At 33.0% G+C, this 27742-nt stretch overlaps 2 protein-coding genes across 5 annotated transcripts; both read left to right on the top strand.

The window, feature by feature from the left end:
* Positions 1–6186: 6186 nt before the first annotated feature.
* On the top strand, positions 6187–12268 carry Polr1C (RNA polymerase I and III subunit C). Its single transcript, XM_088240505.1, has 6 exons — positions 6187–6322; positions 6403–6703; positions 7584–7703; positions 8844–9026; positions 10757–10984; positions 12083–12268. Exons 1-6 carry the CDS (start codon positions 6278–6280, stop codon positions 12190–12192), a joined length of 987 nt encoding a protein of 328 aa, XP_088096631.1. The 5' UTR covers positions 6187–6277; the 3' UTR covers positions 12193–12268.
* Positions 12269–13210: 942 nt separating this feature from the next.
* LOC148272121 (3'(2'),5'-bisphosphate nucleotidase 1) lies at positions 13211–27276 on the top strand. Of its 4 annotated transcripts, none has more exons than XM_088240501.1 (7): positions 13212–13268; positions 13565–13713; positions 14820–14939; positions 17423–17561; positions 21202–21306; positions 24709–24983; positions 26297–27276. In XM_088240501.1, exons 1-7 carry the CDS (start codon positions 13223–13225, stop codon positions 26555–26557), a joined length of 1095 nt encoding a protein of 364 aa, XP_088096627.1. In that variant the 5' UTR covers positions 13212–13222; the 3' UTR covers positions 26558–27276. The 4 variants fall into 4 exon arrangements, with proteins under 4 accessions (XP_088096629.1, XP_088096627.1, XP_088096626.1 ...); XM_088240500.1 differs by having other exon boundaries at positions 13222–13268; positions 14820–14924; XM_088240503.1 differs by lacking the exon at positions 21202–21306 and having other exon boundaries at positions 13211–13268.
* The last annotated feature ends 466 nt before the right edge of the window (positions 27277–27742 follow it).

Below are 27742 nucleotides of genomic sequence, written 5' to 3' on the forward strand. Positions count from 1 at the left end.
ACAGAATACAGGTTAATGGGCAAACAAAAACAAGTTCAGGCGAGTAGTAAACTGGAGCAGCTTATTCGAAGATTATTATATTCTTAGTGTTGTTTAGGTAGGTACGTGTTTATTTATTCATTCGAAATTACAAGTTTAAATATTAATGAACTTATTAAGGCTTTTTAGGCTGTGCCCGTGTCAAGCCATAATAATTAACAATAAAATGTAGGTACATAGTAAAATTAATTAGATTAAATTAAAATGACATGTGATTCAATAAAATAACAACTCAGAAAAACACGGTATAAGTATAAATAATAAAATTCCAAAGAATACAATGTAAAAAAGATAAGCAGATATAAATATTAAAATATAAATTATACAAATTTAGATTTATACATATTCAAATAAACAAAATAATAGTATCATTGAAATCAACAAAACAAAAGTATACCTAATAGTCAAATATAGTAGTATTGAAATAAAATAAAATAATAGTGTCATTGAAATCAATAGAAACATAATGTATTTATAAAAACATAATTGAAATGATAATTGAGATATGGTTTCTAGAAACTCACTCTATAAGTAAGAAATAGAAGTAATAAATTTTGTGCCAAATAAGAGTGAGTACTACATTAAATAATTTGAAAATACATAATGAAAAAACATAAAAATATAAAAAAGATTTCATATAGTTTAGTTAGGTATATCTAATGAATAATAATACAAGTACCTAACTTGAAGGTTATGCTAGAAAATTAGAGGGTAGTGCTAGAAAATTAGAGGGTCATGCTAGAAAAGGGGGTAAATGCTATTAGGGAGTAATGCCAGAAAGCTAAAAGTGTCCATATAAAAAAGTCAATTGTTCAGTAAAGGGGATTGATTGTTAGACTACTAAAATGCCTTTTTTTTCTGTAACAATTACCTAAGCGATCTAATTCACCCTTTGGAAAAAAAACTCAATACACTTACTGTTTATGACCACATTTTTTTATAAAATATGCCAAAACACTAGTATTTTTTTCGTTAAGACGCATATTCTTTAACATTCTTATTCTTGTATTTAAGAGCCAAAGTTACTCGCAAACAAGTAGAGGCGTATAAAAAAAAACACTATTTGGAAAATCCCTTTTCCCTACGCTTTTTGTTTTTTTCGTTCATTTTCCATTTTTCTGCTATTATTACTTAAGTTTTCTTTTACCAAAAACGTTTCCTAGCTTTTTCCTATTTTTTAATTAGTTTTCTTCGCATTTATGCTTTATTATAATTTTTATCAATATTATAAAGGGTGACGGGTCTAAATTTATATACACGTCTTGTATGTTATCTCTGTATGTGTGTCCATTTGTATGTAATTGTTCCTTTACCCTTCATGGACGAGGAGTTTTCTCTTTTATGGACATAATTTTTTACTAAAAAATTCGCTATTAATCCCACGCTTTGGGTTGGAATTAAACAGAACTAAAACGAAGCTCATAATTATTGACAGAGCCAATATGCTACAACCATCAAATAGACTCCAAGACCTTGAAAAAGTGCAAGATTTTGTTTATTTTAAAACTAAAATGTTCACAGTGTGTACGCTTGTGTTTCCAATATTTTTATATGGCGCAGAAACGTGGACAATTAAAACACGTGAGCAGGAGATAATAAATGCCTTCGAGATGTGGTGTTGGCGTCTAATGTTCAGGATACCATGGAAAACCAGAAGAACAAATGTCTCTATACTGGAGGAACTCAACGTAAAAGTTCGTCCATCGGCTAAATGCTGCCAATGTATTCTACAGTTCTTCGGACACGTAGCTATACGTGACTAGAATAATCACGGACAGTGTGCCAGGACGAAGAAGTGGAGGCAGAGCTGCAGCTCGATGGATCGACCAGGTAAAAACAACGTCACGTGCCACTCTTTATGGTGCTGTGAAGGGCGCAGAGCCGTGAAGAGTGGAGACGCTTTGTCAATGGAATGACTGGTAAAAGTACCAATGATCACGAACCTCAGAACTGAGGAACGACAGAGAAGAAGAATCCCACACACTGTTTATTATATTCCACTGTGGCACACCAAATACTAAAGAAGTAAAGAACATATATTTTGGGGCCGAAATATCTATGTGTGGGGGAAACAATTACATAAGCCGAAATGCCTTACTTTTCAGGAGGCAGTTTTTTGTGTCATAAAAATTGCGGGGAATTTCTCCATGCTTATAGGATTGGATTATTGCTAATAATCGGGAATACATAGTAAGGTGATAACTCTTCAATGTTATGTCGTTTAAGGCATAAAGCTAGGAAATGTTATTTTCTTCGAGATTTTTTTTTTGTAGACGATAACTAATAAATTTATTTTGTGTAATAAAGTACATTGATAATATTATTCTTACGTTATATGACTTACGTGTTTTGGAATATGTGTGAATATAGTTGCATACTACAAGAAGAGCAAATAAAATGAAAAATAAAAAAAGTTGACTTATATTATTGTTCCTCCGCCCATAGATATAGTAAACACAACCATGAGTGATAGTAAGAATCTTTTCTTCGTTTGTTTGGGATTTTTATTTTTTTAATGCAATCACACTTTACTTCATAAAATGGCCACACTGACGATTAAACGTCAAATGATCTAAAAAAACTGATTAAAAAACGGAAAAAACTAATATGGTTTGGTCAATTCAACCTAATTAAAAGCTTAAGGTCGCAATAATGGTCTAACTAAAAATGTTCATATTTAGTTTAAGCAAAGTTTAGGTGCATACAAAAAATAAAAATCCTTTTATTAACCACTCTCTGGGAATAGAGAAGATTCAGAATACCACCGTGGCTGGTATTATAAACGCTCTCGCGGCCGTAGAAAAACCATTTGTATCGCCTATTTACACATAAAATACACGAGATAAAGTGTTTTCTACGGCCGCGAGAGCGGTTCAGAATAGCACCGCACATATTTACTTAAAAACAGGAGAAGTGGGGATAGTGTTTCGCGACAGTTTCCACTGTGAACATACGGTCACGCTCGTACTTGAAGGGTTAATGAAATAAATAAATAAAAATATATACACAGATACCCATGCCAAACAGATTTTTTTGACAAATTATCGAAGTAACTGACGTATGCACTTTTTACACTAAAATAATGGTTATTTAAGAGTACTTTATGATGCTTTGAACTCATTTTGACCAAAATCTGAAATAGGCACTTTCAGCATTAACCCCCAAGAACATAAATGGTGGTTTATACGATAATGCATTGTGGATTGGTACCTGCTCTAATTGCAGCGTATCTGGATATTTTTTGTTAGATAGTAGGTAAGGTAATCAGTCTTACGGTTCAGGTTCCAGTTAAGAAATAATGAAATTTGCAATATAGAACTATGTCCACCCTGCCAGAAATCGAACCCAGGACTTCATGCGTGGTAGGCGAATGCCCAACCACTACAGTAGCTCAATAACAAATAACTATCGACGTGCTAAAATATTAAGGAGTATCTAATACAAAAAAGTCCAAATTAAATTACAATTTTACTATGGCGACTGGTTTTCTTAACATTTGGCTTGCCAACCTCCGCCGCCGGCTAAATGCAATAAATAGTATGATAAATAATAAATAAATACCAATTTTTGAATATTTTCCATATTTACACCCGTGAAATTCGAATATGTAATTACGTAGCAGGATTATACGTGGCGAAACGTAAATATTTTGACATTTAATATTAGGTGTTCACGGATGTTGCATTGGGAACGCGAATACGATAAATAACCATGGTGAGAAATTGTTATCACGTCGCTTATTAGCACGTCGATAGTTATTTGCGTTTGAGCTACAGGGTGGACTCCAATCAAACGTGTCAACAATTTGAGTTATTGGTTACCGTTTTTGGCTGCTGTTGTGTTTTTTATTTTATGTGTTATTAGTCATTATATGGTAAAGCTGTTCTCTCTTCAAATAAATCAATTATTAAATCTGATGACATTTCTTTTTGTCTAATTTGTTTCATTCACTAGCCACGCCTGAAGCCTGAAGCCTGTAGGTATTAAAAGAGTAAAAAATATACAATAGATAGAGATACCTCTTTCTAAATTACACTATCGAAAAAGAGTTTATCGTTTTCTGCCAACCACTTTTATTTTACAGGCAAAACAATTTTTGACGCTCTCCCAGAAAACTAAAAAATAATTGTTAAAAATAACTAAAAAAATCTTATTAATACTTAAAATTAATTAACCATTTAAATAATATAAGACCATCAAAAATACAGCGCGACATTAAACCTTTTATACGAGCATTTATACATTTACATAAAATTACTCCGACAGGTATATGGAAAGTATCAATCATAGATTAATATTTAATTTGTTTGCTTCCGTCCTCACCACTGGCATAAATTTACCGGTATATTGTATTTTTCTTTTTATAGGAGAGAATTTAATATATTTATTACAGTAAGAAATAAACTTCGCTTCTAGTTTATTACTTCCGCATACAAAAACTAAAATAACATCTTTGACGCACCAGAGCGGACGAGATCGTTGTTATTACATAAATTGTACCTACAGTAAATATCTTGTTTATAATCAAAGAAAACTGGTGAACAATTTACTTTCAGCTTTCCCTAAATCATAATATTATACCCATTATACTAACTATCAATTCAAGCTGTCCATTATATATAATAAAACATAAATTTATGAGAATAAAAACTAGTTGAATCACAGTAAGAAATTTATTCCTGAGTTTTGAGAGTAGATAAAGTCCTTGAGGAGAATATTAGTTATGAGGCGGTTTGGTTTAACGTCCGCGAACGGACGCATCAGCCTCCTATAATAAGCGTCTTGAAGGTGGGCGGTGGACCTGGCTTGGACACGTGCTACGGATGTCTCAGAAGAGCCTTAACCCAATTTGCCTCTTCTTCACACCTGCGGACCTCCGCCGTCCTGGAAGGTCGTCGAGACGAGAGTGTAATCTGGCGATAGGGTCCTGCGGTGCTATTCTGAACCGCTGTCGCGGCTGTAGAAATCACTTTATCTCGTATATTTTGTATGTAAATACGCGAGATAAATGGTTTTTCTACGGCCGCGAGAGCGTTTCGAATACCAGCCCAGGAGGCATCTAGTGACGTCCACGTCACCTGAGCGGATGTGAAAAATATCAAGTCATTTACTTATCTTTAAAAACATTGAACCTAACAACCTTGTAGTGGTTGGCGCTTTCGCCTTTATTTAGTGTTCGCAAAATTTCAACCCATATTTGTACAATAAAAACAATAATGATTGCCTTTTGTGTAGCCAAACATTATATTGGGGGCATTTTCAACTTCTTACTAAAAAATGCTTGAATGTAAAATCATATTGTATCTACAAGTAGATACAATATGATTTTACTTTCCACTCTAGAGTGGGAAGCGAATCTCTAATCTATAATTTATAGTTTGCAACACTATTACAACTAAAACTAAAATTAAAGATAAACAAATTCATTTTCCAAACAGACAGAGTATTAGACATCCAAAATAAAAATGAGATAGGATCATTAAAAAAATACCAACGAGTTAAATATTGCATACATAAATCTAAAGATGGTACATTTATTTTGAAAATAATTTATCTCATGGAACTTTTGGCACATTATTAAATATGGTAAAATGATTTTGAAAGATTAGTAACAGAAGTACACAAGTATATTTTCATAATACTAAATGAATTGAGTACCATTTTAGGTGGTGGATCAACAAAAAACTAATTTAAGATTAAAAGCGGGAAATTGTTAATTTTATTATTTCTCGCTCTTTATATTCCAGCGGAATTTTCTCCAAGTGGAATAAATTATCGTAAAGTACCTACTCACTTAATCTACATCATAAACATTTCACGTGAGGTAACAACCATAACTGTATATTCAATTAGCAGTCCGTACTCTGAGTTTTATAATAATTACGTAAACTTGATGCGAATGTTGTTACCTGATATTACCTATCTACTAGTTGTAGGTACACCATAAACGTAATAATAATCTAATTGAACATTCGACTCGATGTTAATACTAAAAAATATAATATGTAAGTTGGAACTAGTCCGATAGTCGCATTCTGAGAGTAATTACATTTAGTCGATTTATTGAAAATCGATTAATCATAGTTAAATACTATTTGTACATCTCTTTAACAGTTTTGCCAACCCACCCATATAAAAAAAACATGTGCTTATTTGACGTTTTCCCGGTGACAGGTTTCAAGAATTGAACATAAATATTTGAATATTTTATTAATTAATCATTGTCATTACAGTCATTATGGAAAATAAACCTAGAATATTTCTAGAGGAATTCCGTTTAAAGGTATTTATGTAACGGTGCTTTTAATTTTAAAACCCAATTGTTTTGTCCTGTAATAATTATAACCTCCAAATATTTTTCAGCCGGCTCCAGATGATTTTGGCATGGCAGACGAACCGTGGAGCCGCAAGAAATTTAAAAAGAAGTTCAATATCGTTATTGTCCGTAAAAATGAGTCTGAAATAGAGTTTGATTTAATCGGAATACAACCAGCATTTGCTAATGCATTCCGCCGTCTCATGCTGAGTGAGGTTCCTAGTATGGCCATCGAAAAAGTCATGATAATGAATAATACATCACTTCTACAAGATGAAGTTCTTGCCCACAGATTGGGACTTATTCCACTCAAAGCTGATGCGAGACTATTTGAGTACAAACACGATGGTAAGACTTTTCCCTTTCCTGCTTATATAATTATATTTTAGTAGTTATCGAGCACCCGTGTTTTCCTGGAATACTTATTTTTTTGTAAACAATTGGGTATAATGAAATATACATTTTACTAGCGCGAAGAAAATGGCATTTCAATTCGTGAAAGCCTTCCATGCCTTCATTATTTAACGGACTTTCATCCTGATCAGACGTTATGCTATGCAGATGCTTATGTAGATGCTGACGCAGACGCTACGTGGGTGATTGCCTTCAGTGCTTTCCTTTTTTAATGGACTTTCATCCTGATCAGACGTTATGCTATGCAGATGCTGACGCATACACTATGCGGGTGATTGCCTCCCGTGCCATTCTTCTTTAACGGACTTTCATCCTGATAAGACGTTACGCTACGCTACGCAGAAGTATGCCGTCGTGTTGTAATGAAAATTGCTTTTATTGCACTGCAGCTGTGAGAAACATAACAGAAATGTCTTTTTGTTGGTGAAAACAATCCAGTTTATGAAATAAGTCGATAATTAGTTATATTTTCAAGTACATTTTTCAACATTTTGACGGCTGCCGTCGTCGGCAGCGCCGTATACGGTAATGAGTTATACAAAAAAATGAATAAATTAAATAAATATGTATCTCTTTCTCACTTTTTTTTTATTGTTGAGGAAAACACAATATTTGCTACATCTTAGATGTAGTTGGTATAGGAGTAACATGTCTGTTAATTATACATCTGTGGTTACTAACAAAAGATTTTAATTTATACCAAAAACATTTTCTTAATACAAATGTGTGCATGTGCACTTTTATATCTCCTTTACTTTTACTTTTTAATAATGTAATATGCAAATTTTATGAAAAAAATATTTGTAACTTTTAGCGGCCGCAGAGGCAAATGAAGACGATACATTAGAATTCACATTAAAAGTAAAGTGCACTCACAATACCTCTCAACCCAAGGATTCCAGTAGACCTGAGGATATTTATAAAAATCACAATGGTAAGTGATGCTAAAAAAAATTATATCGAGAAAGCAATCTAAAACATTTATTTAAAATTACGCCGAAACATTTCAGTCCCTCGACTGGCATCTAAAATATCAGACTGATTTTTTTGCCTTCCAGTAAAAAAAGATCGAGATAGCTGCGATTAGTGTACTGATGCAATGCCTTATTCATCTTAATTAAGTGCGGATAAGGAAATTAAGATGAATAAAATTATCATTCTGTAGGAGACGGCTTAGGTTGTTTTGACAAATTCACTATTATCTCTAAAAAAACATCTGTCAAAATATTTTTATATCTCTGTTTAAATCACGTCTGAAGAAACAGTCCTGTCTTCCTCTCCTTCTATTTGATTTTTAATTTTGAAGAATTGTTCATCAACTAATTTATTTATGCACACATATTTGCAAGTTTATCCTTCTTATTTTGTTTATTCACACACGTATTAGAACATGAACAATAATACTAACTTCGTTGGTTGGGAGAAATAATCATTGCGCTGTAAAATCACAAATGTACAAATGATATGGCGGTGAATAAATAAAATATGTTAACGACTCAAACCTACCAAAAATGCCTGTGGGCCAGTGGAGTGACTACATCCATAAATAAAAAGGATATGATATTGAATGTACCTATTGTATAAACATTTTTTTGTAAACTATGTATTTGTATTATATATTGGATTAAATAATTTTGTGGATTTTTTTCGCCACGCTACTGGGGTGTACTAGCCAATGTCATGTTTTTATTTTTTATATTTACACATTTTTATGTTAGTAATTTATATATACAAGTTAGTATGTTAGTATCTAATCTTACCCTATCTACAACATATTTGCAACTTAATTCCATTAGTATCAAGATATTTACACAAAATTTCATAATACAAGTTTATTGGGTGAGGATTAGGAATCGATCACACCTTCATGTGACAGATAATCAAGTTACACTGAATTAAGTTACAGTGCTAAGGGGATGATGCCATTTAAAAAAAAGGTCTTTTCTTTACTCATGTGTATGTGGTATTTTAGTTCTTTAATATTCAATTCGAAGAGCGATGAAGTTCACAACTCATTCAACTTGCCAATTAATAACCCAGTTGTTTGAATTTCCATATTTTATTTAAATTATAGTTTACTCCCGACATATAAAATGGCAGCCAATTGGAAACCAGACGTCAGTGCATAAGGAGACCTCGGTAGGTTCGGTACACGATGACATCCTGATTGCGAAAATGCGGCCCGGACATGAATTAGATTTGACTCTTGTAGCCGTAAAGGGGACGGGCAAGGATCATGCTAAGTTTTCTCCAGTTGGTACGTAGAAAATATTTGGAATATACTAGAGCCTGACACATTTAGGAAGAAATTAACGTAGTTATGCAAAAAAACAGCCAGCCATAGAAAAGTGAAACTGAGAAAATAGCACCTTTGTAAAAAGAGTGAATAATAAAATATACACAGCAGGTGAAATGTTTTTTTTTACTTTGACAAATAATAAATAATGCATATGTAGATGTTTGCGGTTGGAGTGTTGAGGAGCCTCTACACCAGTCGGAGCGTAGACAGAAGAAACAGCGTTAGATGTTGACACAATTATTTATTTCCCATTTAATTACAATTGAAATATTTAATAAAAATGATGTCGGACATAGTAACGTCCGTAAGAGAGTACTGAAGAGATGTGTAGTGGTCCATAGAACGGGTCCTCCTTTTATACGTTGGATTCCTTTGTTCCCTGGTCTCCCACTACGACAAAGGGAAGGTTATGTCCTCCGGGGCATTGGACTGACTAACAATCGAATTTGCGTTATCAGCACTTAGGTCAGTGCTACCCACCTGGATCGAGGCGAGTGTTGCGTGTATTGATTTCACTATGCGTGCTTTGGTGTGTCGCTGACCTGAGTTCGATGCTCCCCACACATACATTGGTTATTTTTTAGTACAAAAAAATGTATTTGACAAGTTTTAATAATTTTAAAAGTCTGGCTGACCACATTACCTAAGATGCACATTTTGCAGAAAACAGCCAGCCCTAGTAAAACTCTGATGTATGTTGTGTCTTTATGGATTCAACATTTTGTTTTTTTATTTATATTAGTTTTTTTTTTTATTATGAAAAATTTATATTATATTTTGGTAAATATATTTCATTACACTGTCTCTTCATCCACTCTTCCTTAGCTTTTTTAATATCTCGCTTCATAATCCTTTGGAGGTTTTTGTATTCGATGTTATTACGTTTCGTGGTACCAGCCACTCTATGTTGTTCCATTAAATTAAAAATATGTTCTGTCATCCATTGTTTCTTGCGAATAATTTTTTCCGGCTTTAAGTCTTTTTTACAGACATCATAAATTGTGTTTTTAAAATTATTCCACTGCTGCTCAACTGTGTCAATATTACTACTGACTGTCTGTTGAAATTTTTTCATTAAATTCAGTGGATCCTGTGGTTCTAACGGCTGAAACATTTAATTTAATTATATTAGTTGAGTGTATTTAAATATTTAATTAATTCCTAATAATAAATGTAAAATGTGTAACATTGATTACATTAGTGACGCCAGATAAAATTTGGGCATAAAAAAGAAATAGAAAAAAGAAGATAAAAAATATTTACTAGAATTACCTTTTCTTGCCAACATTAAAATTTTTTTTTTATTTTATTTGATTTCTTTTTTTTTTTTAATTGAAAATGTTCTACTTGTACTTACAATATTAATTGAAAATTTTTACAGAGATGGAGAACCATTTTGAGATGAGAATATGGAACTCTAGGCAATTACAGGGCTGCGGTTACAAATGCTATCTTAATCGCTACATATCGAGCTGGTCTAAAGTAAAATCGATAATTATGCACAAAAATGTGTATTTTTTAATAATAAATTTATAATATCTCCGTCGGTAACCTGTAATTGAACATGTTTAGAAAAAAGTTATTGTATACATATTATATTTTTCATACAGAAAAACTTAATTTTACTTTGTACAAGTTCACTAAACCACCCAAGATTTAACATGTTCTGACTTGTTGTTTCTCTGTAGCCACTGCCGCCTACCGCTTACTTCCTGAAGTCCACATCACAAGACCTGTAGTAGGTGAGGACGCTAAACTCCTGAAAAGTTGTTTCGCCCCCGAAGTGATCGGCCTCGACCACCAAGGCCAGGCCTATGTCAAGGACGCCAGATACGACACCTGCAGCAGAAACGTACTCCGTCATGACTCCCTTAAAGATGCTGTCGTCATGAGCCGAGTGCGAGATCATTTTATTTGTGAGTTCGTTTTTAAAAAAATATTAAATTGCATATATTTTTTTTCACTGAGTATGCTTTGACGCAGGCTTTCCCAGTGTTAAAGTTACATTTATAATGGTTTGTATTAGTGGTTCTTAACCTTTTCAATGTCACTGTGCACTTTTGATCATAAGAAAAAATTGCAGTGCACCAAAATCAAATGGTCAGAAACAAAGACATTAACTTTTAGACATCCCACCTTACCGCCAACTCTTTTTTTAAATAATATTGCTCATTATTGCTATATTTCATTGTTCTTTATAGTCCTTTTATAATTTTGGGATAAATAGTAAGTAGTCTATTTCACTTCTCATCTCTCCGTGAAATGATTAATTTCTCCCTATACAACGCGAACAAAACCGCAGGTAAATGCTAGTATATGGAAAAACTTGAACTAAAATTACCTTAAACAAAATATAATTTATTTGATCTGAAAATCAATTAATGTGATACCTGAGTTAGTCCAATTCTGCAGATTTTAAAAGTATTAGGTGTAATATTTGATATAGCTACCGTCAATTCATCGTCTTAATTTGTAAGTCAGTCTTGTTTTTTAGTTTTCAAATGAGTTTTCGAATGAAACCATGCTCACACAAATATGATGTTGAAAACTGTAACAAGATTTCAGTGCCCACATGTAGAAAATTGGATATTTGTCTTGGACAGGAATCAAAAATTCCTCCATAGTTATTTTAGAAAATTATTTTTTTAAAGTAGCTTTAACCCGTCGACAAGGCGACCAATTCTTCTTCTTTTTCTTGGTAAGAAAATTCACAACTCGATGTATCAATTTTAGCAAATGGATTTTGTATCCAGTTATATTTTTTTATATTTAAGGAAGAAAGTAATATGCATTTTTTTTCTTTTAATGAAGTTAAATGCTAAACGGGTTTTTATGCTTTTACATTTTTTTCCACGGCGTATTGGTCAAAAGCCACTGGTTTATATAATACCCTTCGCCTGTATATTTTTCTGTCTCCTGATATAGTGGTTAGTGTATTTGCCTGCACTGTAGGTGATATTATGAAAGGAAAGAAATTGTGAAAGCCTATTACATTTTGTCTCTTTTTGTTACAGTTAATGTGGAATCCGTAGGTGCCATGCCCCCCGAAATAATTTTTGTTGAAGCAGTTAAAGTTCTTAAAAATAAGTGTAGAACATTTATTGACGAGCTGACTAAAGCTTAAAGTGTTTTTTTAAACTCCTGATTATTGTTATCTTCGTATATTATTATGTGATTAAAATATGTATATATATATTTTTTATTGATGTGTTTTATTGACTCTGACTTAATTTTACCTTCCCCAGCTATTATTCCTATTGTTGCTTATCCAATTCCTTTCCCCACCTGTTCCCCTTTTATTTTTGGACAAAAATTACAATGTCTGGCAGTTGTCTAGTATTTTTGTTTGCACTACAAGACGTCCAATTACAGCATAGAACACTCAGGCTTGTGTAAAATCATATTTTGATTTAACCGTTTATTCAGTTTCGTAGATTTTTTTTAATTTGAACTATAACCAATAAAACGTTTGGAATAACTTCCGATTACTATATCTTCAATTATAGAAAACAAATAGCTGCATCACTATGTTAAATATACAGTGTCCCTGGCTCAAATGACTCCTGTTTTAATGTGAAAATACATTTGAAAAATCTACAAAAAACTTTAAAAGGGGTTTCTATCTCGTATAAGTAAAAGGTTATTAATATTTTTTATGAATAGTTATAGCTCTTACTTTCTTGAAAAACCTTTAGACTTTAGTAAATTATTCTAATTAAAAAAATGTCATTAAATTTTTATTGCATTGTTTTAGCTATTAAAAATAATAATATTTTTTTTCACATGGGCATGTTTGGGGTCTTGTTTCTTGGAATCTGTGAAAGATAGATGAAAGATTGTTTCAGTGTATTGTGGTGTCCTAAGAAGTCGTGGCCAAAGTCACGAGTCATACGATGCATTTGTGTAGAGCCGAACGTAATCTGACACATCCCGACCACAAGTTTCGACCGAAACCGAAGCCGCCGCCAAAACTAGTTTTATTGGCAGAAACTCGATTTACTTACTCGAAACTTCGGTTAGTCACTATTTGGCAACGCTGATCCTATCCTCCGAATATTTTTATTATCGAAATAAACAATTTATGTAGGTATTCGATTTTTTTTTACGTTAGTAACTCACGTTTTTAATTATTATTTTACACTGGCAATATTAAAATGAGATATATTTACGTGTTTATTGTCGTTTTGACAGTTCTTACAGGTGATCACCATTAACCTATGATTTTTTAATTGTTAGATCTCACAATGGTTTGGGTCACTTAATAATGATAACATTATTTTATTGAAATGAAGTAAATCTAGTAACTAACCAAAGTTGTTCGCAAGTAGGTCAACTAAAAACTTAACCTTGAATTCGAATCTGAATGTATTCGTATTTTTTCGCATATTTTTTTCGGTTCTGCTTCAGTAACTTCCTAACAGGGTATTGGAATGCGAAATACGTGCAGTGATCAATAGCGGCAGTGTAAATTTGATATACCCGGACTTTGGTTGTAGACTGTTCAGTTATCGCGGAAGACACAAACATGACACAAAACATTCCTCTGATGATGCGGATTATGGCGTCTTCCATTACGGCGGCGAACAGAGCCGGGAAAATCATCCGAGATGTCATGAGCCAGGGAGATCTGGGAATCGTGGAAAAGGTAATTAATAATTGCACCCTAAATCTTACACCCAATCAATTTATATAATCTCATTGCAATTAAGGTACTCCCGTTGTGACCTTGGATTTGAAACTTGAGTATAAAAGATTCCGATTGTTTCGAATAAAGTTGTTTCAGAATTAATGTCTCATTTACTCAAATTTCATAGCAATGCTCCACACAAATACCTAGAACCGAGATGTCGATTTTTATAAATCTACACAAACTATTTCAAATCTCTACATTACAAAACATAGAGCGCATAGAAATGTTAAAATAAACAAAAATGCATTTAAATTGTAAACATTTCTATATCTTTGATGGCGGACATAAGAATATAACTAAAAAAGTGTAACTTATCAGGAGAGCAAAAAACGTTATTATGAACCATTGATATATATGTATACACTAGATGCCGCACTAAGATCCTGTCTTGTGTTCCATTCAACTGAGGTTCCAGAACTTATCTTGTATTTGGTGGAGAATAGTGTTCTACGCGCAGCGGTCAGTAAATGTGAAGCAACCTAAAAAGGTGCGACATACAGCTTTGAATTCACAGTAAACTGGCGTAGACAGTTAGTCTTTTTTACTCTATTACATGTTTTGCATGGCAATGTTGATGCGGCATGAAGCGACAATGCTCATTTTTAGAACATAATTTGAACCTATCGTTCTATGAAGCATCATCCCTATTTAATTATACCTCAGTGTTATGAACCCAGTTATTTAGCTACAGAGCTCATATTTTGCAAAATGAATAATTATTTACTGATTATTTCAATCTGTGTAACCACATTGGAGTAATTCATCTAAATAACAGCAAGAGAAAGATCGGATTGTGGTCCCGTGGCTAGTGTCTCGGACTCACGGATCCAAGGTTCGTGGTTCGAATCCCACTCTACCACAACTTGATTCACATATTCTTATAGGGAGTTATTTCCAACTCGTTGAAAATGGCCCTCAAAATGAAATATTTGGGAAATTGTAAGAATGCAAATATTTCTTCTTTATAAATAAAAATAAAAAATCCCCACTTGAACCATTAAAGATGAGGCGGAAATGAGTCTCGAGTCGAATTTTTAATGTTTTAAAAATTACATTTTCAGGCTAAAGATGACCTCCAAACAGAAGCGGACAGATCAGCACAGCGCTGTATCGTGGCTTCTCTCTCGCAGCAATTCCCAAACGTCACCATTATTGGTGAAGAGGGTGTAAGTGACATTGAGGTACTTAGTTTGTGATTTTCATTGTCCTTACTTTTTTTCACCACTCACCCTTATTGTTTAATAAAATATTATATTTAAATCAGACTTAATTACAGTAAAACTCCAATTATCTGGATTTGTGAGTGCCAGATTTTATTGGTTTTGAAGTAATACAGCGAATTGGAATCACATCAATAACTTTTTTTTCACACCACAAACGGCCAGGAGGCCCAATCCCATTAAATTTTTGCATTCTCACTGGGAATCGAAACCGGAACCTTCTGTGCGTGAGTCAAGTGTCTTAACCATTATATTTTTATCGGTATTCGTAGTATGTGATATTTCCCCAATATCCGCGTGCAGTGGTTTGCAAATCAGTACAGTGATGGTCGAGATTTATTCTGAAAAATCAAATAGGAACATAGTGAAGCATTTAATTTATTATTGAAATAAAACACGAGCGATACTTAATTCCACAAATTTAGAATAACCAGTGACCGGTTTCAAATTCAAATTATTTATTCACAAAGTAACATAACAAATGATTTAAGACGTTAAATTGGAACTTTATATCAAACCAAGAACTCTTGAGCAATGGTTTGACATTATTAAGGTATAATACTCTCTAATAGCAAGAGTATTTGCCTCTTAAACATAGTTTCACTAATGTGAAAGATGTCGATCTCCAAAGTGATCATGTTCAGCTGCTTGACTGCTCTTCCAATCGGCTTGACCAGTTTCATCATTTTTAACATCTTTATTGCCATTAACATCTTGGAGATTGATGTCTTTATTATAAAATATAATATTTTAATATTAAAACAGCAAGGATATAGAATTCAGAATTAAATAATTATTTTTGTCTGAGGGGCCTTTTTACAGGGTAAATATCAGACATATTGAGTTTTTTTAACTGCATTTGTATTATTATTTATTCAAAATTACATTCATTTAAATATTAATTAACTTATTAAGGCTTTTTAGGCTGTGCCCGTGTCAAGCCATAATAATTAACAATAAAAAATACATAGTAAAATTAATTAGATTAAATTATAATGACATGTGATGCAATAGAATAACAATCCAGAAAAACACGGTACAAGTAATAAATAATAAAATTCCAAAGAATACAATGTAAAAAAGATATAAATATTAAAATATAAATTATACAAATTTTGATCTATACATAATTAAATTTAAATTTAAAATCGGGTTGTGGTCCTGTGGCTAGTGTCTCGGACTCACGGACCAAAGGTCTGTGGTTCGAATCCCAATCTACCCTAACTTGATTCAATTTTCTAATAGTGAGTTATTTATAACTCATTGAAAATGGCCCTCAAAATAAAATATTTGGGTAAATCATAAGAACGCAAATGTTTCTTTTTTATTAAAAAAATATATATATAAAAAAATAATAGTATCATTGAAAGCAATATAAAAATAATATATACAAAAACATAATTGAAATAATAATTGAGAGATGGTTTCTAGATACTCCCTCTATACAGTAAGAAATAGGAGTAATAAATAATATGCCAAATAAGAGTGAGTCCTAAATTAAATAATACATAATGAAAAAACATAAAAATATCTAGATATATAAAAAGTAAAAGCAGATTTGTCATAAGTTATTAGTTTTTTCTTCTCAAATATATTTGATATTATATAATTTCAAATTACTAAATAAGTACAACAGTGTATGTCACTCTCAAAGCACAAGTTACAGTTATACCAGTAACTAAATATATAAAAGTAGATTGAAATAGGAAAAAAAAACATGTGTCATTTTTGTAACTATATTAATAAATAAAAAATAAAAAAATGTATATAAGAGTTTATAAAATGTTATTTTAATGAGTTTAAATATATATATATTGTTGTAGCTCTTCTTTTATCATATTCTTGATCTTGTATAATATGTAAACAATGAAATAAATTGGTATTACATATTTTGAGAAATATATCTGTTTCCGCCAAATAGTTAAAATCAGCCACTCAATTCGACGGCTAGGCTGTTTATTAAATGCCGGCATTCAATTGAATGGCTAACGGACGATTACCCAAAATGTTAAAAGCAACATTCAACGAAAAGGCTGAAGCTCGCCCAGCCTCTTAAATTTTAATATAATAATAATAATTGTTTTTTTTTAAATTTATTTTGTTACGTGAAGTTAGGTTAGGTTAGGATAGGTTAAGTTAAATAATTTTAAAAAAAGTTTTTTAATTAACTCAATCCAACCTATCCGAATCTAACTCGGCGGCTTTTGGTTCAGCCATTTCCAAAATTTCAACAGCCAACACATTGAATTCTGAGCTATCTTAATTTGTTCAACAAACGCCCTAGCCATGCCAGGATTTAATGAACTTCCTAGCTGTCCAATTGAGTGGCGGATTTAACGGTTTGGCGCCGACATATCTATCATGTAAGTAAATATGAAGCTTCTCTTAATCAATGACAAAAATGTTTTTAAAAGTTTTCCGTAAATAATATTGGTTTTTCTCAGGTTCCTAGTGATTGGTTGATAACACACGGGGATCCCGAGACACTGACAAAGAAGTGTCCCGATGTGTTCGAGAATGTAACAGAAGAGGATATTGTAGTGTGGGTGGACCCACTTGATGGTACATCGGAATATACACAAGGTATTTTACTACACAAATTTATCTACTGCTTTCTGTATTATTGTGGTTTGAGCGATTGTAATACTATGCACACAATTTGTTAGCACAGGTCGACCTTCGTAAGAAGATGCGAAGAAAGAGTTGTGTGCGTCTTATATTGCCGGATTTCTGGCACAAGTTGGTAACTACATTTTACTAGTTGTGAGATATTGCACTTTCAAAGTTTAAAGCCCATCCCAAATCAAAAATTAAAATAAAACTGCGAGCAGAATATTATTAAATATTATTTTTTATCAACCATGTTTTGAGCATGTCAAACATTTTCGAAAAGGGAACATGAAAGTCTAGGCTCATAACCTGTCATTGGCTAGTTTAAGTGGCCAATTTACACACTGGAACATTCACCATTCCGCCTATGTCTAAACATCCACAATTTCTCAACTTTTCCATCTGTTGACTTTTGTGAATAAAGGTTTTAGCTCTTTTACTTCACGACTTCATCCTTAATTTTTCCGCGCGTCTTTTTATGATGGTCTACCTGTGATACTTAGCACGTCTTGAAAGTAAACTTATGTATAAAAAAATATTATTGCATAAAAATCTCAGAATAATGTGATGAAAAAATTGCTTTTGATCAAACGCATCTAGAATAATCACTTTGACAACATGTATTTATCATATAATATGTATTTTAGTCGGATATTTCAATCGGTGTAAGGGATAATATTTTAGAATTCCTAAAAAACTTTAAAATTGTCATGCATTTTATCATATTGTTTCTCACAAATATTTGACAGTACCATACAGATTAATTAATAAATATGTAATAAATATGTAAAATAATTTTAAAAAAATCAGTTTTTTTAAAAATAAAATTATATAAATATTGATGGAAGCTACGTAAAATTTTTAGGAGAACTTATTAAAGACGTGAATGAAATTTTTTCAATAATTTTAAAGAGTTTTATTTGAATTTTGGATTACACTTAACTCAATATCAACACTTAAATATCTTCAATCGGCTTTCCTGAAAAGTCAATAATTTCAAAATACAATAGTTTTCATACCTAACATTGATGCGTCTATTATTCCAATTTTATCCCTTATATCATTCGACGCTACTTGCAATAATTTCAATAGAAAAAATCTCCAGTTGGTGGGTAATTTTTTTCACTTTTTTTTATTTTTACAGCCTTTCCAAATATTAGTTTTTTTTATTTTACTTTAACAATTTCGAATTATTTTTTTTATACAGAATAATGTTCCCTCACTGTGGTGTCCCGTGCCGAGGGAAACATTTTACAATAAGTATGATGAAACATGCCTTAAATTAGTTATTTAACATAGTCAACACAATAAAAAAATAAAAACTTAATTAATCTAATTAACCTAATTATCACCGTAAACATAATAAACTAAAATAATCATAAAAAACATAATAAATTCATATAGACTTGTAGACAAAATTTCATAATCAGGAAATAAATTTTTACCTATTTGGCTGGATCCACTCATCGATCCGTGCGCAACCCACCTCTACTATCCATTTCTTAATAGCAATTTTATATTGTGAGTACTTACTAATTGTCCTTATGGACCTTGTCCGAGACTTAAAGAAAGTCATTTCAACTAATTTTACTATAAATATTTGAAAAAACATATGTAATTGGGATATTTCTTGATTGATTTATATGATAATGTAAAAAAGACAACCGTAAAAATAAGCCAAATTTTCTTTGAGATTAATTCGTTGATTTTATGAATATCATACAATAAGGTATTTTTGATGTAAATGTCAAAATTTACATCCAATATTTATGGGTATCGGCTCATAAGACCCAGTTTCAAATTCACAGTGCCTATAAAACTTATCAAAACCCTTCACTCGAATAGCCAATATCAAATTAGAAATAATAATATTGTCACAGATTTGAGGTCACCATCGGAGTTCATCAAGGCTGCATCTTTGCACCTTTTCTTTTTAAAATCCTTATGGATTACATCCTTAGGAAGTAAATTTCACTAGATCGGGGAATATTCATCTCTTTCTCCCAAAAACTTTGCTACTCAAAGTATGCCAATGATGCAGTTTTAATTGACGATTTAGTCAGGGGTCTCTAAGTCACTATTGATAGGCTAAATATAAAAAATAGAAAAAAATCTACTTAATTTATAACATGTTTTCTGCTGACATAATTTTCATTGTTTGTCGAGGCCTGTCAGCCTTATACTCTCTAATTTTTTTTTGTTTTTCATAAATATGAAATATTGTAGTACCAATCTCTCCCTTATAAAATGCAAGATCTTGTAAATCTTATTATAAAAGAGAGCTATAAACAAATTTTTAAGACATTTTAAAATATGTTCTGCTGTCTGTATTCTAAAATGTTTCCTTCTTAGATACGGCAAAAGTATGTCTGTATGAAAACCACTATGTAGCTTTTGTGGTAATTTGCATAGGAGGCATATTCGTAAATTCCCGATGCGTTATCGGTGCTTCGTGTCACTCGGAAATACGTCTCCCGTTCGGGATATTTCTGAATCAAAGCTCGTTATTAATTAGCACTATTTAATTTCGTAACGCCCCGGAATAGCGCCTGCTAACGTCACTCAACATGATCATTACCGTTTTCATCGTGGTATCTCGGCTATGCCGTAAATATTTTATTAAAGAATTTAAAAAGAAAGAAATACTAGCATTCTTATGATTTATCCAAATACGAGGCATATCTAGAAAGTAAGAGTACTCAATTTTCGTTTTTAAAAAAAATTACAGTACATTGTTTGTATATGTATTACTTATTTTTCAATGTAGTCACTTTACCGTTCTATGCAGGTTGTAAGTCGTGGCACAAGCTTTTTGATGCCCTCCTCATAGAACTCTCCCGCCATCTCTCTCCTCTTCGTCCACTTCAAGACCTCTTGTTTCACCTCATTGGTTAGAATTTTACTCTTGCTTTTTCCACCCATGTAAGTCTTCAGGAGGGTGAAAAGATGAAAATCTGAAGGCGCTAAGTAAGGGGAGTATGCAGGGTGGTTCAAAATGTCCCAACCAAACGAGTTCAAACCGTGCAAAAATTTAAGTCTGAGTTTTTCCTTCCGCGAGAAGGAACCTTATGACAGCAATTGCAAGAAAAAGACACTTGGCAGGATTTCTTATTGACATCTTTCACAGAAACGAACACTACGAGACAAGTTTTGGTACTAACGAGGGTCGCCAGTGCTCGTTGTGTTCAGGAGACCCCCCACTACCAAACAGTACTCTTGCATTCTGGATATGCCTCGTATTTCAATTTCGGGGCCATTTTCAACGAGTTGTAAATAACTCGCTATTAGAAAATGGAAATCAAGTTGGGATAGAGTGGGGTTCAGACCTCTGATCCACGAGTCGGCAACACTAACCCGATTCATTTAGTTTGTTTCGGTTATTACCGGGGTGGATAACACATCAGGTATCTTCATCTGACACGTCTGCTATTTACGATGCTTCGGGTGGATTGTGAAGCGTCCCGAATGACGGATGACGCGTCGGTTATTTGCGAATATGCACACAGGAGAGGTTGATGTATTCATATTATTTAAATCTAAAGGCCGTAGTATATACAGTACATGTGCGGTTGCGAAGTGTAAAGTTGACTTATGTGTGTTTGTGTAATTTTAGGTGCTTTAATGCTAAGTGGAAGTACATGGGAAAGGTGGAAAGCGTATGTTTTGCACCCATTTATCAGTGCCAAGTGGTTTCTAAGTTTACTGCATTCTGAATATGGTAATTAGTGAACTTAACCGACAACATTCATAACACTAACCGTATTATACTAATACTTAGAGGTGTGGGGATGCCGGTAATCGCTGATTAGCTCTGTAAATAAATATGTATCTGAGGACCGTCATTTTAGTAGATTTGTTTAACCTTTAACATACTGTGTAAAAAAACTCCCTCGAGTCACTGTGTAGTAACCTGAGGTTAGGAAATGATTGCCTGATAATCACTGTCTATTTTCATCTTATTACTGTCAAAATTATAAGTGTATTATCCTATTATATAATAATCCCTTTCTGTCAAATGAATCTTTTATATATTTGTCTCAGGCTACTCGATATTTTGTCATTTTAGGAGATCCTGATTGACAAAATATTTCATTCAAAATTATCTAATATAGCTACATATTTGTGATACACATAATTTTTTTATTATGTGTTAAGGTTTACTTGAAGATTACTTAAAGTTTAGTGGTAATATTCGTAGCAGTTAGTTGCTGAGATATCAATTAATTAACACATTGTCGTCGGGACACGGCATTTGCCGTTTTTCGCGGACTGTCGGTCAACCGCGGGACACGGCAAATGCCGTTTTTGTCGACTGTCGGTTGTTGGCGGGAAACGGCATTAAACGGGTTTGTTATCAGCGTGAAATAAAACGCCTTGAAGGGTGATTTGCTACCTGGGGTGCTAGGCGACAGTCTGTCGACGTTATTTGAGATGCCTTGTCCGGATTGGCTAGTGTGCCACTTGTAAAGGCGTCGCCAGAAATCTAGAGTTTTATGCGATCTCAATCTCCAGTTTAGTTTGAGTCATTTCACGTATTGGACTATTTTTCATACCGCTCGCACTGTTTTGTTTACTGTTTGGTATTTTCTTATTTGAATATATTAGCATTGTATAGGACGTTACCCCTACAAAAATGTCTTTACAAGCCAATGATAGTGACAATGAAGTGTATGCCGACAATTTATCTAATTGTTCATGGAATGATGACATTGAAGAGTTGTCAGACAAAGAACCGAGTGATGATGAACAAATACCAAGACCTAGAACGTTTCACCGTCGCACTATTGAAAGTGATTCTGATTCGGAGACGAGCTCAGATGAGGATGTGGACGAGTGGTCATCGTTTGATAATCCTCCAGTTCTGGAATCGTTTTTAGGCCGCCGCGGTTTGAATTCAAATGTCCATTGTCCTCAAACTGTAAGTGATGCGATAGAGTTATTTATCGGTGATGATTTGTTTGAATATTTTATAAACGAATCTAATAGATATTACCACCAAAACTCACATAATTACAAATTATATAAAAAATCGGGAAAGTGGAAAAATATTACTTTGAAAGAAATGAAAAAGTTTTTGGGGCTGATTATTTTGATGGGACAAGTTCGAAAGGATATAAGGGACGAGTACTGGTCTACTGAACCAACAACCGAAACTCCTTATTTTGCTAAAACGATGTCCAGAGACCGGTTTCGGCAGATATGGAAAGCGTGGCATTTTTCTAACAATGAAGAAATCATAGATAGTTCCGACCGATTATGCAAAGTAAAACCAATTATTGACCACTTTTTACCTAAATTTATTTATTTTTGATGATCAAATGTCAAATATGATTTCTTTGAAAATTTCGATCGAAAATATTATTTAGTTTAGAAATTGTGTCAATTTTAAGAAAGCGATATATTTTTGCGCTAATCGCGAAAAACACCCGCTATAGGCTAGAGTCTATTGTTCGAAGCGCCCGACTACAATGTGTTAAGTGCAATTTGCAACGCCGGTTACATCACAGGAATGGACGAGTTAATACTTAATAATAATAGATTTTATAATAAATTCTAGATTTAGATACCCACGCACAGGCCATGCCTATGTGGGATATTTTTGCTTTCATGAATTAAGTGATATATTATGTAATCAAAAATATACCAAATGGAAACAAAAAAATTGTAAATTTTAAAATAAAATACATATTTATGTAGTATGAGCGATTTAGAAGCAAAGGTAATCCTTGAAGTTTGAAATGTTGTCAGTTAACATGAAAAATCCGGAACAACAGCCTTTATAATAAAAAGCCATGAAAATCTTAATAGAATCATTGTTAAATTGTGTAATTTAGAAATTCTAAACTATTTTTTAGTTGAAGATTCATTTTAAACTAATATTAAATGCAAAACACCTTTTTCTTTCTAATATATTAAGTATTTTTTGCCATCATTCGGACTTCATTGTTGCATTCATCATCTGGGCTGATTTAAGATACCAAACAGTGATGGAAATGCACAAGATATCAACTCAAAGACACATCTGGATGGTTATGAAAATCTACAATTTTGAAGCATTCGTCCTTTTTAAAATGTTTTATTCTCAAAAAGTTGTATCATAGCAAAATATGCAACCTTCATTTATTTCCTTCCGTAGTTAAATTTTGAATGAAACAATTAAGTCCATTAAAGTTACTGATGGTTATTGATTGATTTGGTGTTTATTTTGTCGAACTTCATATTTAAACTTATAATATAAGAAATCAAACATTGATTTGAGTCCACTGAACACTTTATTGTATTTCTACAAATATAAAAACAAAAATTTCTTGACAATTGTTTCGCCTTGTTAGGGCATTTTCAAACGAATATGAAGGTTAGATTAATAATGGTTACAAATATCCATCCAATAAATAAATTCTAAAATTAACAAATTGTTACTGTAATCCGACAGACACAGGATAACTTCGCCTTTTTAATTTATAATTGAATTCATTATCCCTTTAAATATATATACATATATTTTGAAGGACTAAACAAAACTTTTCACCAATGTGCATTACCCCATAACACATTACATTCAATCAAAAATATTTTTTTCTTGTGTGAACACAATACCTTATTTGATTGAATAAACATTTTATAACCACTAACTGACATCCTAATGTCTACTGGTTTCGAGGTGTGATCAATAAACAACGCTGTTTAGAACCAGTTTTTATTCCATCCCTTAATTTTGTATGTAAAATAATATTTGTGTAAACACAATGTACCTATACTGTGGTGATGGTAGTCAGGGAAAAATGTTTAAATGCCTAAACTTCCATATTCCCACCTCTATGACATTCTTTATTTGATTTTAAAATGCCTAAACTTCCATATTCCCTACTCTATGGTGTTCTTTGTTTGATTTTAAAATGCCTATACTTCCACATGCCCTCTCTATGATGTTCTTTATTTGATTGTAAAATGCCTAAAATTACATATTCCCTTCTCTATGATGAACTTTATTTGGTTATAGAGTGCCAAAACTTTTACATGCCCTCTCTATGATGTTCTTTATTTGATTTTAAAACGCCTACAGTTCCACATGCCTTCTCTATGATGTTATTTATTTGATATATATGTAATTTTTTGTCAGGCTTCCTGGAGCACGTGACGGTGCTGATCGGCATCTCGGTGCGAGAGCAGGCTGTCGGGGGCGTGATCCACCAGCCATACTGGGGCGGGGGTGGGGGAGGACGCACACTCTGGGGGCTGCAGGGACTGGGCGTGATGGGGCTGCTGCCGGTGACCACGCCCTCACGCCCCCTGCTGCTGACCACCTCGCGCTCGCACTCCAATGCGCTGGTGGAGAGCTGCCTGGACGCGCTGCAGCCCGATCAAGTGGTGAGAGTCGGCGGGGCAGGCTACAAGGTACACAGAAATTTTTTTTTTTCAAAATTCAATTTCAACTTTTTCAGTTATCAATAATTTTTTTGTAGACTGTTTGTAGAAGAAAAAGGATGAGATGTGCATACAGTTAAGAAGGTATGAGTATTTTTCGTTCCTAAAAAAATGTCGAAATCCTTTTTTTTCTTTAAAATTTGTCCAGTCAAATAAACGAAAATAACTTATTTTTAAATTACAATTACACCCAAAATTAGTGCATTTTTGCAAAAATTAAATATATCAACCTGTTTTGCGTCCCCAAATCTATGCGACGTGATTGAACATGATTTTGTTTATTTTGGATTTCTATTGGTTGACTATTTAGTCAACTTTAGAAAAGAACTCTACAGCAAAGAAGTTCAGTGCTACAGGAAATTGAATAGAAAAAATGTTTTGGTAAAAATTAGAGCATTAAATTAAAATATGAAAAAATAATAAAAACAAACTACTTTGAACGACGTCACTAGTTCTTCCATATTAACCAATGATATGATACTTGTGACGTCACGGACGGAGTAATTTCAAAATTACGAAACTTACAAAACTTACTTCACAAAAGTCAACAGAAGGAAGAGTTAAGGAAATGCGGATGTTTCAACATGGGCAGAATGTATGGCTTCCATATTTCCTTCTCAAAAATGTTTTCTCTCTCTGTTGCAATAAATTTGAAGAGTATATATTTCATAAATATGTACATCTCCCCTCCCCTCCTTATCCTCTCTTCAAGCATTCTTGTCCTTATCCCGCCCAATTTACAGTAACTTAATGTTCTTAAAATAAATATTTAAAAAATCTTTGATTATTGAGTACATGAAAATAACATTTTTATATGTATAAATTGTATGTATTTATTTGATATCTAATATATTTTCTGTACTAACTTTGTATACTATGTGGAAATCTGTTATTAGTTCTGAGTTTATACACTATATCTGTTTGTTTACTAAAAATATGTATGTAGAACTGTTGATTTCCCAAATAAAATAAAATAAAATAATTTATTTTATTTTAATATCATATTTCAGATATAGTGCATCCATTTTCAAGGGTAAAAAATCCATTTTGTTTGGTAGATTGGCTGTAGGTTGCAAAGAGACTATTTTTTTTTATAACTTGGTATTTAAAAAAAATCTGTTGAACGTTTTCAATCCTTTCGATGTATGTTACGTATTGTAGGCTCCACACAACTGATGCAAACTCCAAATTGCTGCATGCAAAACTGTAGGATATGTCGGATGTGAATGACCATTCTTCCTCATGACCAAATTTCTATTACAAAAACATCTCATCATCCACAGGTGATCCAGCTGCTGGAGGGGAAGGCCAACGCATACGTGTTTGCCAGCGGCGGCTGCAAGAAGTGGGACACGTGCGCCCCCGAGGCGGTTCTGCGAGCCGCCGGCGGCCGCCTCACAGACATCCTGGGCCGGGCCTACAAGTACGGCAGCGGCGCCCCCAAGCCCAACGCCTCGGGAGTGCTGGCCACGCTGTCTCCCACACTGCACCAGGAACTGGTGGACAAAATTCCCGAAAGTGTCAAGAACCAACTTAGCGCTTAGTCGCACTTTTTTTTTAACCCAGAAAAACAAAATCTGAAAATTTCCTTATTTTTTTTCAAATCCCTCTAAAAATTTATTCAGGCAGCTTTTCGTAAGACAAAAGAGGGACTGTAGTTAATAACCATATCGACGCTGGAATGGCTATTTACTTTAAGCGACATTGCAGTTTTAATAACGACAGAACTAATTACATTAAACGACACGGGACTTGTAAAATATTTTCAATAAATAGGCGAATACACATTAAAATGTGTACCCCGTCTATAGACGATGTTCTGAATGGAGGTATAATTTATGATATATAATTTTTTTAAATGTTTTTCCTGTAAAGTTTGCAAAATGTCGCCCTAAGTAAATAGCCTTTCCACCGTTGATATGCTAAAACAGAGAATAAAATCAACAAAAATCGAAATTACAACAGATTTTTTTACATTATGGATCTTTTTTGGGTGGTCCCGTATACCGACGTTTCGGCTACCATTGCAGGAGCCGTCTTTATGGTAAACTGTGGCAACGACTCACAGTCGGCAGTAAGCACGTTCCGTGTCATTTTTGTAGTGTGTAGTGCAAGGAACCATGTTGAGTTTAATTTCAATTTGTCGTCTTTGTTTATGTATTTCATTGATATGTAATTATGCTTTATTTTTTTAATACTCTGTTTTATTATTATATTTATTGTAAAAAACAAATAAAAATAAATAAAAAAAATGTTATTTGGGTATTTGTGTATTTCAATTGCCTCTTTTACTAGATGATGGGCTGAAATTAAACTTAACGTAACTTTACAAAACTGACATGGTACAAATTACTAGTACAGAAACACATGTTTTTTCTACAAAACACACAGTTTACCCTGAAGATGGCTCCTGCAATGGTAACCGAAACATCGGAACGAATCCAACTTACATGGTGTTACCCAAAAAAGATACATATTGATAAAGGTGACATTGAAAATCTATGCATCGATTTTTTTAACTTGCAACACCAAGTTTTGTAGTTGAGGTCACCACATTATATTTCAGTACTGCTATCTTTAAAGTGTTGCCATTAGAGGAAAGACATTATTACACAAGCCCTTCTAATTATCATTTGGTCACAATTATTACAGTGTATTAAATACCACTAAAACCTCAGTCTAAAAATTCATAAAAGAACCCCTTTAGCTCTATTGCATAGAACAAAAGC

This window comes from Micrasema longulum, unplaced genomic scaffold (genome assembly GCF_059751315.1).
Source record: "Micrasema longulum isolate JH-2025_06_02 unplaced genomic scaffold, ASM5975131v1 h1tg002471l, whole genome shotgun sequence".
Classification (NCBI taxonomy): Eukaryota; Metazoa; Arthropoda; class Insecta; order Trichoptera; family Brachycentridae; genus Micrasema; species Micrasema longulum.